The following is a 16,844-nucleotide window of genomic DNA, read 5'->3' as shown; positions in this document are numbered from 1 at the left end:
TTTCTAAAGATGGCATCATATGTGTGCCTTCAGATACAAAGCACAGTCAAACTTTTTATCACAGGAGGTAAATTATTAGTAGAATAATCCAAACTGAGTAACATATAGAGTTGGAAGAGTTTTTGTAACATTGTGACTTTATCTGACTAACTAAAACTGCCTATTTCTTGCCTCTCTAAATAATGTCTCATCACATTACATGGAAGTGAGATATCCAGACCAACAAGAACAGAATAAAAATAGCTAAAAGGTATTTTCAGTAAAATATATTCTTTTGATGATCATGCACTATGGAGGTTAACACCCTACTTACATATTGTTTGCCATATTTAATCTTGAGGATGATGAAGATTATTATTATTGTTATTCTTATAATAATCGTCATCATCATTATTTTATTATTATACATTCATTTACTGTTAATTCATTCACTATATGTGATTCATTATTTTTAATTTTCAGTGGCTTGGCGCAATGTTCCTGATTGTCTGGCTTTCAGTACATCAGAGATCAATGACCTTTCCCTTATTTTTGCTGTGGTATCATCTCCTGAGATTCCTGCCCTTTTCTGCTTAAATATCACTTGATGTTCAACAATTCCTAAAGGTTATCTAACCAAATGACATGAGTTGAATGTTACGTAATAAGATTTTAATTACATTTATATTCACCTAAAAAGTTTAACTTACATACTGTATGCATCATTAATGTAGCACAAAGTTACAATGTAGCATTAAAATTACAATAAAAATAACTCATACATATTTCCTTTAACTTTTATTTAGTAATTCTAACAGACATTGTTGCTGTGAAGTGCTTTTAATAGTGATTTTGTTCCATTTCTAAATGTATATGCTTAAAATAATAATAATAATAATAATAATAATAATAATTTAAATATATATATATATATATATATATATATATATATTCACCAATTTTAATGAGTGATTTATAATTTATGGCAGAGGTGTAATAATGTGTTTCTCTTTCTGACAATAATAAAAATAGACCTTGAGCTCAGACTCTTCATACCATAAATTATGTATGATTTGTGCAGTTTGAATCTTTGTAAAGCTAATTGAACCAGTTATTAGAATAATCAACCTAATTAGATGCTTTCCCTCAGCTTGATAGAATGGAGAAACAAGACACATACTAAACTGCAGAATGTGAATCACATTGAATTTTGTAATATAAAAAAAACTAAAATAACGAACTAAAGCAGAGTTTAAGCATATGAGACACTGAACTTTAACATAAAATAGGATATAGAACAAAACTCTGATTCGAACCCTATGCAAACATTTTGATTCTTGGAAATCTTCTATTTTAGAGGGATTTCATACTTGGATTATACATACTTTTTTTTTAAACCAGATTTTTGAAAGTCTGTCTCTCCTTTTTATGTAAGCATAGTAGCTTTCTTGTGGATCACAGATAAATGGACCCCCTTTTACCTTTTTTTTAAATCAAAAATAAACAGTAGACGTTTCTCCTGCAAAATTCTGTTCACTAAGCCGGTGCTCTTTGTGGCTAAAATGGAATCATTTAAAACTGCTTTCTTGAAAGCAATAATCCACACTTCCACATTCTAGACAGCAGATAAAGCGACCACATTATCTTCTGAACTTTACACTAAAACATTTATGTAACTAGAATGTGTCTTCTTCAGAAATTATGTTTGACAAAAGATATATTGAGACTCGAGACATTCATTTACCAGTGATATTGTTCTTCCACAGATTGCAAATGTAACATTTCATCTGATAAAAAGCAAACAGTGCCGTCCTTTAGGTTTTAGCAAAAACATATGCAAAATGCACAAATCAGGAACACCCTTCAGGGATATTAAACTTGCATAGTTTTCTACTGGCTTGTCTAATTTCTGCAGTCGAAGAGCTCCTGTGAATTACACTACATTTGTTTCTCTTTCATTTGGAGCTTAAACAGTTCTTAATTGCTCAACAGAGATTTCTGGGGTTAAGACATCAGTAATTTGCCATTCTTCTTCTGCAAACAGACTGATGAGTTCTTTCAGTTATTTTCTTCTGCTAATTCCCTTCATCCGTCATTGCGTTACTGGTGTAGCGTGATGAACATTGTTCTTTTAGTTAAGCAAACAGAACTTGGAGCTCCACGTGGATATTTTGATTTCCTCACATGAGTGCAAAAAGTGAATTTAAATAAATAACCCTTTATCCATACACAGAAATGCTTACAGTATTAAAAAAAATGCATGATGGGAAGAACAAACTGGAAAAGAAATGCAATTGACAGAAAATCTTAGACAGTATTCAGATTAAAATTGTAATTACTGGCAATGATACTCAATACAATAAGATTCTTCATGAGAGACCCCTGAGTGTTCTTCTGAAATGGAAACATATTACAATTATAATTATATTATAATTATAATTTTAATGATAATGCTTCTCCTAGTAATAACGTGGTTTACACATTTATAAATGACACTTTAGAGTAAAGGATTATACAATGCAGGGAATACCTTTCTGTGTTATGATTATTATCTCAACCCTTTGTATACATTAGAAATATGTATTATAATGTCAGTTAGTTGCCACCACCAGTGTGTATTGGCTGATTCCTGTCCATTCCCATGTGCTCATCAAATATACCTCTTATCAAAAATCAGAATACCATCCGCCACTGGCTGAACGATGATTGAAGACGATGATATGGATAACTATACATATGATACATATTTTGTTACTGAATTCCTCACAAAACAAAGAAACATATAATTAAGTTGTGGGTGTGTGGATTGTATTAACAACATTAGAAGTGAGAAGTTTAAATCACTACAGTAAACTATGCAAGCCATCATTGAGTAATATTCAGGGAGGGTGACAGCTGAAAGAAAATGTTTTCGTCCTAAATCAGAAATCAGCTGCCACTGTCCAATATTAGTCTAAACAGTAGCCCATAATGTGGGAGGCAGGAAAATAGAATGCATTCTTCAGGCAGAATTATATATGATTCACTGAAGCATATTTGTTTAATGGCCTGTTGCATTCCTTCACCACAGACTGCCTATCTCTACGGAAAGTGTTTTTTCATACAGTATTGTGCGTTCTGGAATGCTGTGAACAGGCAGGGAATAATACAGTAAAATATAAATTCTTCAATTTAAAGTCTGGCTATTCAAACATGGACCACTATTTAGTACATGGTGTTCTCTGTATTAATGAATTGCACCAGTCAGCTATGTCTGTTTTCCTGCTGAAAGCAACAATGTACCCAAATGGATGTACCCAATCTACTTTAAATATGAAAGTGTAATTTAAGTACCAGCGGAAGATGGCCTGCATCCTGACACTTCCTGCGTTCTCTCTGTCCCCAGTGCTTTTTATAGCTGTTTGATTTTGGCATTGAACTTTTTTTGTTTTCTCTTTTTTTTCATGGGAAGACTTTACCAATTTTTTTTTTTTACCAATTTGCCATTCCCAAAGACATACACATCACATATGGTGCTCACAATTATGTGGATACTGGTAATCAAGTTTGACAGTCTTTGATTTGTACAATAAATAATTTACCAATCTCAAGACAAAATTCCAGAGGGAGTATTATGCGCTACTAATCCACAGAAATCAATTAATTGGCAGTTAAATGTTTACACACTGTCTAAATGTAGTTCAATGGAATGGAATGTCCACAAAACAATATATGATTGATAAATAAGAATACACTAACAATATGTATTATTTATTAACAAATGGATATGATGTGTAATACATTTCCAAAAGTGTGTTTGTTTTGTTTTCTTAAAGTAAATCTACAGTAAAATTGTAACAAGTAGCAAGAAAACTGATGTGTAAGTCATTATTAACAAACGATTGTGTGCCAACAGCCAATCAGCTTCCAAATCTAGCATGCATTATCAAATTATTATTTTCACCGCTGGAACTGTGAAAGCTCGATTCACAGCTACTAGACAGCAGATCCACAGGAAAGACGGAACTGGTCCACAGTTTTAAGTTAAGCAGGATGCAAAAGTCCTGCTACAGCCAATCAACTCTCTGTCATCTTGAATTAAGCCCCGCCTCCAGCAACAAATTCCAACCCAAAACTATAGGGAGTGCTTATTAGTAACTTTCTCTGGCAATGTACAGATCAAATATAAGAAAGACTAACAACATAATAGTAATTAAAATGAATAAGGATATACAGCTCTGTATTTAATCCATTAAAAAATAAATTATGTACATGTTGTTTTTTCATTCAAATTACATTAGGAACTATTTAACTCAGAAGGTTACTGGACAAAATATCAGGTATCAGATAAGAAAAATAATATCAATAGAGTCCTCTCGATGCAGGCTCTAACATTTGATAGAGGACCTTGACTTTCGTTAGCGCCCTCGCCTTTGGCTCGGGAGGCATAACTCCAACTCCAACTCCAACTCCAACTCCAACTCGGGTGCGGAGTCTGGGTTCGGAAGGCGGGGTTTAGGAAATGCATCTTCTCTTCAAATCTAACTACACAGTGTAATCAGGACCCACACTAAACACAGAAGTAAATAAATCACAAACACAAAGGCAACTAAACCAAGGTCCTATTCCGAAGTCATGGTCAAAAGGTCCAGTGCAAAGTGCAATACCTTTGTTACTCATCTCTCCCTACCACTCTCGGTCTAATGCTATAATGGATTCATGGATGTCATCCTTCAGCTGTATCTGTGCAGAGTTCTAGGTGTTATTGATACAGATGTTCAAGCTTCAGTCATAGATGCAAAGGCTCTTATTTATGAGTACATATTTTCCTCACTACATATTCTGAGCAGCATTCAGTTTAGGCCATAGCTGGATTGGCCTACTGCCAATCTCTCCTGCCTGCTTCTGCAATCCACCCTCCGCAGCGCATTGAAACCACGTCTGCTGGGCTCACTTTCTCTCTGCCTGCTACCTTTCATGTTACTCCTCCAGACTGAACCCTTCACTTGCATTCCAGTAGTATTCAAATTCAGTTTAACATGCTTGCCCTCCCTTACCTCTCTTTCCCAGTCTGTTCCCTCCTAGCTACAGTCTCTGATGTCTCACTTTATCCCATCTCCTGCTCCCCTTCCTCTGGCCAATTGGTAGTGCCTTCCCGTAATTTCGCCATTAAATGCATCTGCTTTGTTCTCTTCCCTTACCCCCTTAATGGGGAGATAACTATCCACCATCATAAGGAACTATTCTCATACTGTTCCATTTGTAACAATATAGGAATACACCATATGGTCGAATCCAAGTCTTGTTGTTTTGCTATGGTGGGAAATGAAGTTTCAGAATCTGCTCAAAATGGATACACAATTCAAAATGAGAGCTTTTAGCACCAGTGCAAAGTTTCTTTACATCTCTCAGTATTATATGTATTATTTTCTTGCACATGACTAATAACACTGAACATTTTACTCCATGCTTGATTTACATTATAATACAATTACGTGTATTGCCCTTATTTTATTGATAAAGTATGTACATTTAAATTAGTTTGTAAAAGCTGCATCATTATAATAAACATGAATAATCACCACAAAAAGCTATTTTTTTAATTAATAAATGACCCCATAATTAATGCATGTTCTTAGGTAAAAATATTCCCATGGAATTTAATAATTCATTTACCAAAAGGATTTGTTTGCTTACATTATTTCTAATACTTCGAATTCAAACCATTTTTAAACAGAGAAACATTAATTGAAAAAAGGATTATGGGAATATATGAATTAATGATGTCTAAAATAATTGAAAAGCTAAACCTAAAATATGGTTTTGTTCACAGCTATTGAGAGAGACATTTAGGCAGTTGTGGGTCTTTTATACTTTTAATTACGATCTGTATAGGTTTAGTTAATTATATTTGATTACAGGTTAAAAACAAAAGGGAACTGTTTGTTTTGGTAATAACTTGAATATAAAACTCTTAAACAGTCCTCATTTTCCTTAACTCAAATTATGTATATACAAATTCAATCCAACAGGGTCTCCATTGAAATTTCCAATTACAGGATATTACACACAGAACCTACTGCTATGAATTTCCTTTAAGAAGCGAGAAAAACAGATGTTATATTTCTTGTTGAGATGCTGACATTTTACATTTCTAATTTAATTTTAAGAATATATATATATATATATATATATATATATATATATATATATATATAGTGTTTACAGTGAGCTATTGGTAATGTGCATTTTATCAGGGTTCTCTCAAATAATTATCCTTTGCCAGGTTGCAGAAACATAGCAGGAAATACAATTTATGTAGCCTACAGTTCATATAGTGGATTAAACTTTTCCCCCAAAACAATTGTTTATCTTTTGATTTTTTCAACCGTGTTCTTCTGGGACTGTTATTTTATCATTAAAAAAAGTGTGGTTGCAATACCTTTCTGTAGACAATGAAACATTATGCGGTTATATTTTGTTAAATGGCTAGACCTCAGTTTTTATTTAGTTTTGATGTAGTTTATTCCCTTTTGTGTCAAGAGAACTTGAGGGCATGATTTAGGCATGAAAATGACCAGCTAAACATAAATAATAAAAGTCTGAGAACAGAAGGACTTAATCCACAGAAAACCACATTAACATTACAGTGAACACAGCAAAAAGACAATAAAAGGAAGATTAAATTGAGTTATTTAGTTGTTCCAGCCAAACGATCTGAGCATCTGGTACTTGAGCTTGCATGGTAATGCACTGAGGCTAGGTTAAAGAATTGTTCCAATACACAGCCTGTGAACATATTTTTATAGCTCTCCAGGGAATCAGTGTCAGACAGAGTGAACTGCCCTTAAGTGTAAAGTTAATACAGCTACTGCTTAATTGTGTACAACATAAATGCACAATGTGTTGTTTAACAGATATTGCAAGCCAAAAAAAAGTTGGCTGGTTTAATTGAAAAATAAGTTTGGTTCTTTAAAGATTTTCTTAGAAAGTGAAAAATTTAGTTTATAATACCTGTGGACTACGGAAAAAAAAAATATATGGAGTAATGAAATGATTCCTAAAGATATTCCCCAACGAAACATCTCAAGCTGGTTTCATTACCATCAGATAACTTTGATTTAATTAAGAAACAGACTTGGTTTAACGATTCTAATTACAGCTTTAAAGGTAGGTAGAGAGGACAGAAATAAACGTTGAACGCTGGCTGTCCTAATTATTCCGCATTGAATTTTAATGGTGAATTACCATATCATCTCCAAATTAAGAGATAAGATATAATGATTGGGAATCCATAGTTACCCTTCAAATTCTGTGGGGGAAAATACACTGAAGTCCACATTTCTTTATTGCCTGTTCAGACAATCAGTAGATTCGGGTTGGGGGTACAAAAATGACACACTGATTGTTATCTAAAACTACTTTTTTTTTTCCTAACCAACACTTGCCTTGATGGTGCTTAACATTCTACATCAAATGTCTGTCGAAAGCAGTACCATAAAGGTCTTCACGAAGCTTCTGGGGTAGATTTGCAGTTCACAAAAGCTTTAGACGGACAAAGTACCAATATAAAAAAGCAGCACACTTCAAACAAACAACAAAACAAAAGCGGTATGGACAGATGAATCAATATTTGAACTTGCAGCATCAACAATATGGAAAAAAAAGAAAATGTGACAAGAAATACAGTTGACAGAATAAAACAGGTAGTGGTAAGCTTAAGATTTAGTGATACATTAACTTTTTTTTAAATAGTCAGTAAGGCAACTTGTGGGTTAACCTTAATGTTATAGAAATTGAATGGGGTGAGTCTGACAGGAGAGTAAAGAACGATATAAACAAGATGAGCACTGGGAGATGATTTGGTCATGATAATATAATTCTAGATAACATGGCAATACCTTAAAAGTGCTGTGATGTGAAGTCGCAGGTCATTTTTACGGCAGAATTAATCTAGTTTAAATGTTCCCATAGTCACACTTGTTTGTTGTAGTTATTTAGATTAAAGTAGACATTATTTATTTATGTATTGCAAAACTTTAGAGCTCCTGGTGAAATGAACAATATTGACTGTTTACAGCCTTGAGGGAAGTGTGCTATGTTGTATATGCTGTGGTGATTGCTAGCATGGGGCTACTTTGATGGGAGACAGATTCCGATAAAATTGCAGCCAAAACATATCCTCTGTTGCTTTGGTTTGTTAGTTTCAGATTGCTTATTAATGTTCATATAAATCAATGGTTTGTTCCGATTCTTTGTTCCTTACTTGTATTTTAGCGAGATTTACATTGCAGTACACACATCTAGGGGGTATTTTAAAATGAGCTAGATCTTTTTGTTTTGGTTTAAAAAAGACATACGCTCAGTGTAAACCTAGTAGGCTAAGTATACCAGATCATTTGCTTTCAGCTGCTGTAGGTTTTGCTCATGCAATGCAAAACCAAGATTGACAGCTTGTAAACTTTGATCACAGTAACAACTGCCTCAATCTCCTCTGTATGTCACCTTGGTCTCTAGCAATTGATGGATTATTTGACATCAGTGTGCAAACAACTTCCTTCCTATTTCCCCAACCAAAAAATAAAAATGTAGTCTTACAAATAAACCATTAACTGGCTTTAACAAGAAGAAAAGGGATGCAGCATTAGAATGGAAACTGGTATTGGGTACTTGATTGAAAAAAAAAAAAAAGGGAAATGAAGAACGCAATGTTATGTTTAACCGTGTTACAAATATTTGATTGTATATGCCTATGCGTATTTACTTCCAAGGAGCAAGCAATGTTTCTAAGAAATGCAGGAAGAGGGTGTCTCATATTTAGTTTAATCCCAGTCAATCAAAACAAAATTGGAATGTGTTCCCTTCTATTTTCACACCACATCTGGCTTAAGATAAACAGAAGCTTGCTGTTAATTACTCTCATATGAAATGCCTTCTCTGCTAATGTCTTTCACCTTGAATGCAGGCTTCATTTGTTAAGGACAGACAAATGCGTCACAGTTGGCGGAGGGAATATAGCACCAAGAACGGGAAAATATGAACTGGAAAGAGAGTACAATTGTGGCAAACAAATACATTTTCAGTGCGCACAGGCATGTTCTCATTTTGATTAGCAAATTAAACTATGCATATTAAATTAAAATAAAGAAATTAAAAAAGAATTTGAGCTTGCTATAGCAATCCAATTGACATTATCATGGAAGAGGTATAAACTGAACCATGTATTTTGTCTCCAATAATTCATGTTTTTATTTATTTATTTTTATTCACAATGATTGACATTCCCTTAAATGTTTATGATTTGTATTAACCTTCCTTCTTCCTGAAGATAATCAGATACAAAACGGCCTTACAAGATATTACACATTCTAAGCTGTACTCCCTACAGATAGTCACAGGGAGAGTGTGGGATGATGCTGAATTAATATTAACGCATTAAGTCAACTGCATTCTGAGATATGGCATTCTTTAGCATCCTAGGGCATGTTATCACTTCTTGTTGTTGCACTGTTGGCTTCTACACACATTTATACACTGGCCTAGTTATTAATTGTTAAAACTGTTCCCTTTCCAATGAAGTCACCACTGTTTCTCTAGGACTGAGGCAGGACAAAAGGCACGATTCACTGGCAAGTTATAATGAACAGAAAAAGGTTACAATTGAACTTGAGGTGGAGAATAAACACAATGCTTTTCTAATAAAAACACTTTTTAGTCTACCTTTCACCACTCCTGCAATAGGCTTTAGACATCATGGCTTCTATGAAGAAACTAATGCAAGGAAGTTGGCAGGAGTTCAAAGAAGATCTATCAATGTCCGTTTGGGTGGCTATTTACTAAAATCTCTCTCCAAGGCCAGTTGCAGGCAAACACTGATGTTTCTACTAAGTTTTTAAATATAAAGACCTACACTGTACATGGCTGTTTAAGGGTTGCATGTCTTCTTTTTAATACAGTTTTCAAGCAGGACAAAGGAAGGAAAATCGTGTTTTGTTTTATTTAGTTGTCCTTAAATGAATTAAACTCAAACATTTGATCGTCCTATTTAAAAACTAATCTCTTATAAATAATGCCATATTTCATTTTATTCTCCTGTGAAACCATGATTGATTCAGCCATCACTTCAGCCAGCTGGAAAGTCTTGCTTCAGTTAAGTTATTATTATTCAGAGGTTTGTGTGTCCACAACACACTACACTACATGACAATCAATCAAAAATAGAAGTACAAATAAAAAGCTCTGAACTCAAGGCATAATTATTTGAAATAACTTGTAGCCAAAGTGTGAAAATTGGCCTTGTATTGTGTCAGTGCTTCCTGTTGGACAACACGTGTCAACAAATAACAATGAACAGAACCCATCTTGACCTATATTGGAATACAATAAGGGGAAATGATAGAAAAACTGAACAACACTTGTAACCATCCAATCTTCTTTCAATTAAGCATTCAATGCATCTGATTGAATGTATGGTGGTAGTGTAGCCTTTACTGAAATGTTGGGATAGCCTTGAGTACCATAATCTTGGTCTTGGAAACAGTGGAAACAAGAATTAATCTGAGCATTTGAGAATTGTGGTCAGTGTATTATAAAGTAAGTGTAAAATTTGTGTATTAAGTTGGTAATTCAGTAGGTGCACGTGAATGAATCAAACTGTATGAACCTCTTATCCTTTTTGGAAATGTGGGAAAAGCTAATACAATAAAATGCAATAAAACATGCTGTGGAAAACTAAACAACAAACAGAAATGTCTTCATATATTTTCACAATTCTGCCCATGATTTTGAAAGGGAAAGCTTCCGATGAAGTACAATGGGGAGCTGATTATCTGAATATCTTCTTGCAAGAAAAAAAATCAAGGAACTGAGGGGCAAAGACGAAGTGAGAACGTACTGGCACACCAATGCATTCAAAAAGGGAATAACTAAATAAACAAACAAGTAAGATCATCAATAATGGCCCAATAAGCACATCTGAAACCCTCCTATACTATAATCAACAGAAAATAAAATGTACTTCCCAACCACAGACACTAGCTTTGTTTTGGTTTGGTTGTGTTTTATTTCAATGGAAAAGAAGTGCTGTAAATAAGAAATACAATCTTCCTCTGGCAAGTGAATCTGAAAGCTCTCTCAGTAAGCATGACAGACCCCGAGCAATTCAAGGTTTCAAATCAAGGTACGGTATCTGGAGGAAGTAGTAGTGTAGATGGGGAGGGAATAATTTACTACAAAGGAAAACACTGACTTACTCACACTTACTTGACCCTTTTAAAAATTAAAGAGAAAAGGAAAAAAAAAAAACATAAAACAAAGGCTAACCTACATATATGGCACATATTGCCAAGTGAATCTCATAATAGAGCTTCAAAGTATCTCCTGTGGTTTTCTTTTTATCTTTCTTTTTCGCCATGTCCGGCACTACAAGGGCTTTCCCCAGGCATTAAGTGTACAGAGCATACGGTGGAGCAGGCTACAAGCTGATACACTCATCAAATGGAATATTTAGGTATGATGGATATATTGCTTTAATAAAACAAATATTAGGAGACAGAAATGTATTCGAGAGTCCAAAAAGCCTTCTTTCAAGTGTGAAAAGAGTAGGCTGACTGCCTCTGGACATATCACTCCCCATGAAAAAAAATGTCAAAGAGCAAACAAACATGAAGGCAAACAAAAACAACAGGACGGGCACAGGACTATACATGTGAACTATAACAAGGAGGCTGCAGAAAACTGGGATTTTTAAGTAGGACTCCAAAAACATGTCAATTCACTGTTACATCCTTATTCAATTTAGTATAGATGCTAAATAAACATGCCGAGCAAAATCAGATCACTAATCAGCTGTTTACTATTCCTGCCACAGATCCGACAAATCAGTGTTAGTGATTTGACCGGGAGAGTCAATGCAAATTAAAAAGCTACCCCTTATATCGAGCAACTAATTACAATGGTAGGACACTCACACAGGGGAAAAAAAAAAAAGGACACCTTTAAATTTAAATTCAACACAGATTGTCAAAAGTGTTAACAGCATAACACGGGGATGATGATTATTATTATCATTATAATTAAGCTGCTGCTGCTGCCTTGGCCAAGACCACTAGCATAGATGGTTTTTAAATATTAATGTAATTTCCTGGGTGTACTGATGTTTAATAAATAAACACATGTGTCTGTTATGCAAAATTCTTCAAGGTCTGGGAAGGGAGGGAGTTTGGACTGCTTTCAAAACACGTCTTACCTTGGATACTCTGTTGGCCACCTCTCTTCCAACAGTGAGTCCCTGGACAAATGTACGGGCAGCGATGAATGCCCTGGTAACCTGAGCCTTCAGTTTTCTGGGCACATCTCCAAAAGGCTTGAGCTGGTCCGTGTATTTGCTAATACATTCCAAGTAGTCGTCCGTGAAATGATACTGCGAGTTCAAAAGCTGGAACATTCGCTCCAGCAACCGGGCCCAGAAGTCATTCAACATCTCCTCCAAGTTAACATTCCCGCCCGTGTAGTAGCGCTTGAGCTCGGTGAACAGATCCTGAAACACTTCTGAGTTCTGCGTGTACAGCTTGCCATAAGTCCGCACAAACATGTCATTGAGGGACTTCTCCGTGTTGTCTAGGAGCTCCAGGAAAAATTCTGAAAGAAAAGGCACAGAAAGGAAAGAAATGACACATTACTTACAGCATAGAGACATTTTCTTATATTACACTCTAGATTTCATTCCATGTTTCCTGTTTTTATTCCATAAGTGGCAGAAAACAGTAATACAAACAGGGAAAATGAACATCTCCATTTCCATAAAGGAGAAAAAATAATTCAAGAAATGCTTGAGAGGGAACTTCAATTAATACAATATTATGTAAGCTATACATATATGCCATTACATTATTACACCATTAAACAAACTAAGACGAAGATTGTTTGTCATTATTGTTGTACAGTATATGCTTTTGTAAGGCTGTTACAGTCCCATATGGCTTTTAAATTACATTCTGTTACAAACATTAAATGGCCACTTTGCAGATTTCTTTCAGGTCAGCTCTGTCAGTGTCTAGTCAAGCCGACACTTGGTGTCTGGATATTTACTTCTGGATTTCACAGCACAAGTGTTTATAACTGTAAGGATCTGTAATTCTAAACTGACTTGTCACTTGCTGTCCTTCTATATTTCAAGTAAAGTACTTAGCAAGCAAGGAGGAGGCATAGTGTCTGAGTCTTTCCACTTGCTTTAGAAATACCGTCTTGGCCCTATCTTTAATTCATCCTGTCAATGATGTACAGTATGTTCTACAGAATGTGAATATAAATTCCTCATCGTCAGACCATCGAGAGATACTGGTCTATTTTTGATTATGAATCTGAAGTCTATGTTTAGCTATAAATAATTGAGCTGCCAAAATAAAATCAGCCCCACTACAATTTTAAATAATTTATGAAAGTGTTCCACGGCTTATTGAAACAAACTTTAATCACTGTTTCCATTACCACACCTTGCTGCTGGATTTAATCATTTAGCAATTTTATGTTTTCTCCTGTGTGTGTGAAGTTAATTGTTTACCTAGAGTAAAGGGAATGCAGGCAACATTTACAAACATAAGGTCTGTACATCTCTCTCTTGCAAGCTCAAAGGTGCACCCTATTTCTCGGTATACATCCATTTTTCCAAGTGTTGCCAAACAACATGACTATTATGGTATGTTCCATTAGCACTCAAAGCTGAGAAAATTATGTGCTTTATACTACTTAGGAAGCTCTTGGATAGAAAATGAAAGAGGAAGCTGCCAAACTAGAGTACCAACAAAATAAACAAACATCTCTCTATATGTATAAAGCCACCAAATCAACAGCGTTGCTACAAAAACAGCAGTGTAGCTACCAGTTAAATAAAAATAAAACATAAGACTTTCATGTTAGTAATAAGCACACACACACACTCATAATGTGACAAAAGCTTGTTTGAAACTGACAAACTTATTTGCTTTACTGGCATATTGTCTTTGCAAGCATCTAGTACCCCTGTATTAAGAATATACAAATTAAATGCACTGTAAACAGCTTGTTTTCAATGCAGTCTTGTTAACAAGATTTTACTCCCCAGAGTGTGCCACATATGAATAAATGCAGAAAACAACGTAAATAAATCCCTTGTGCACAACTGTCAAGTTTATTCCTTCCCTTTGTAAACAAATAAAAGCAAACAATAAATGGCATGCTCTCTAATAGTACTCAAAGGACTTTCCTCTTCAGTGTTTAAGGACTGTGCAATATTTGTATCTGACAGTAATACCATGGACCTGCAGGAGTTTAATACATATTTTCCATAACAAATATGCTTTTTCTTCTCCAATGCATACCTCCTGTGATTACGTAAAGTTCCTTATTTTGAATAATGGAGCCGTTCAAGCGAAAGAACAAATAGAAGCTTCCTTAAGTAATGGTTATTTCTTTAAACAAGCAATGCTTGGTTGCTCATTGCCTGTACATCTAATTGTACACAGATAATGTAGAATAACTTTCAGTTTACTTTCTGATACTGGTGTGTGCAGTACAATAAAAAGAAAAAGAAAACAAAAAACAAATAAATCAATTAAACCAAAAAAAAATCCTCAAAGAATTTAAATGATACATTTTGTCTCTTGGGGATATAAAATATGCAATTAGAACATACAAGACCAGTAGATTTCCAAGACTGGAAATCATTAGTAGACGTTACTTATTAACTTCAATGTTTGTGCAGCATCGTTCTTGAGATTAAAGGAAACTATCATGGATGTTCAAGATAACCATTTACCCAGATAAGTAGTATAATGCCTTGACACAGGAGGCTGAAACATTCTTTATGTAAACATGTGCTTAAAAGAAGCAGACAACTTAATGAAGACATTTTATTTTCCTTATTATCTACTTTGAATTTCTTAATTAGAAAAATAAATTACATAACAACTCTGCAGCAACCATCTGAAATTTGCCAACGGGAGCTGGCATTAGGTATCTTGTTCAAGGTTTACTCAAAACAAATTAGCCTTTGGAAGCCTGATTCAAGACAATACAGTAGTATAATTGTGGGACTAATAGAAATGACCCCAGGAGTGGGCTGGCATGTGTGTCACTGCATGAGGGATCACTTGACTGTCAGAGAAACCAAGCTTTCCCACTGACTCAATTAAGCCTTCATCCCATGAGGTACACTTACACTGCCTTGTTCACCAACAATCGAGACAGCTTGTAAATTTGCATTCATACATTCATATTGTTTTCATAATCATATTTTTTAAAAATAAATATGTACTAGACATAATAGTATTATAAATGTTTTTACATTACTTAAAATTAGAGTGCTGAAGAAGTGAAAAAATAATTGATTTACCGAACAGTTTCCCATACACTGATTTTCATAGGCTCTTCTTTCTACCAATTGAAAAGAAGGTAGCAACATTTTAGATTCTTTATTTTTCTTTTATTTGTGATTGGTGGGAGGGTCAATGTGTTGAAGTTTTGATTTGATTCAGGCCAAAATCTGCTAAGTTGTAAAGTAATTTTAATACAACAGTAATTGTAGGACACATGTTGTAAAACAACAGCCAACCGAGGCCTACAAACACCTCCCTGGTGCCTTTTTAGCCAGTTCTTCATCTGTTTCCAGAGTGTACTGTAATGATTTTGTCTTCTCTGTTTTCTCTGCTGTACTCAGTCAGCCACTAAAATGAAGAGGCATCCCCATCTGCTTTGATGGATGAAACTGTTACCTTTCAAAGTATTGAATACACAGGGGGGTGTGGAGATAATAAAATTCAAATGCATTTACATCAGAGACCAACTTAATCTCCATTTTTTTTTCTCCTTCTTATGGGTAGCCTGGACAGCCATTTTCCATTTAAAGACTAAGTACTTTCAAGCTCTTCAGATGACACTGAAGAATTATAGAGTTCAGAAGGCATCTGGGTAAAGCCATTTAGTACTGAAGCCCCAGTTTAATTGAAAGTGGTACCAAAGTTGGTGGTACTTGCTGCTGAATCACTGGCTCCCTGTCTGTCTGCACTCGTAGGTTTACAGATAATCCCTGACACGCAGTCAATAAAGAACAAGGAGTTGTGAAGGAGAGGCAATAAACTGTTAATTTCAGTCTCACGCAGTGTAATTTAAGATGGGTGTTAAATTACACAATTGATGTTTAGTGCTAAATGTTTTGGCAGTATAAAACTGCTCGTTTCCTACATCTGAAACACTGGAATCTGCTCCACAAACCTGCTATTTATTTATTTACTTTATTTTATGTTAAACGAGACAAAACTAAAATAAGAAACAACAACCCGTAATAACTGTAGTAATGTATGCATGCATGCTTGTTTTTAAGTTACAGGTTAATGTTATAAAGGCACAAACTAAGTCACTGGGAACAGTTTGTATTACTATTACTAGAAAGATACATAAACTTACTGAGTGAGAAATCCATTATTATACTACAGTTATTTCATTTGGTTTCATAATTGTTACGGATATAATTACAAGTTTGCATTGCACACGGCAAGGCTATACAATATCAATTGTGCCAATTAAAAATGAGAAAGTACCAACTAATATAGAAAGAGATTCATATACTTAAGGAACAGAAATAAAGCAGAGCGAGAGGCACGAAATATGTTGAACTAAAACTGTGTTCCTCAACTCCTGTCCTCAAGGGTCAGATGTTAGTCTGGCATTCCTCCCACCAGAGCTCTTAATTAGGTAAGTGAACTAATTATTCACTTTACTGGATCAATTTAACTCTTTTCCCCAGCTCTAAATCAAGGAAGTAACGATTAAAGAGACCTATAAGAAATGCCACACGGTGACCTTGAAGGACCAGAGGAGAGAAATGCTGAACGGAGTTGGCTAGTTAAGGT

The 16,844-nt window shown here is 34.8% G+C and overlaps 1 protein-coding gene across 1 annotated transcript in view; it reads right to left on the bottom strand.

Annotated features, from left to right (window-relative positions):
* Nucleotides 1-16,844, bottom strand: part of gpc6a (glypican 6a) — a 278,856-nt gene that overhangs the window by 135,556 nt on the left and 126,456 nt on the right. Inside the window, exon 3 of the mRNA XM_066706695.1 lies at nucleotides 12,206-12,597. Coding sequence (XP_066562792.1) covers nucleotides 12,206-12,597 — 392 coding nt within the window. The remainder of the gene's footprint in view (nucleotides 1-12,205; nucleotides 12,598-16,844) is intronic.

The sequence above is a fragment of the Amia ocellicauda genome, chromosome 6 (genome assembly GCF_036373705.1).
Source record: "Amia ocellicauda isolate fAmiCal2 chromosome 6, fAmiCal2.hap1, whole genome shotgun sequence".
Classification (NCBI taxonomy): domain Eukaryota; kingdom Metazoa; phylum Chordata; class Actinopteri; order Amiiformes; family Amiidae; genus Amia; species Amia ocellicauda.
This window is presented reverse-complemented; position numbering and strand designations above follow the sequence as displayed.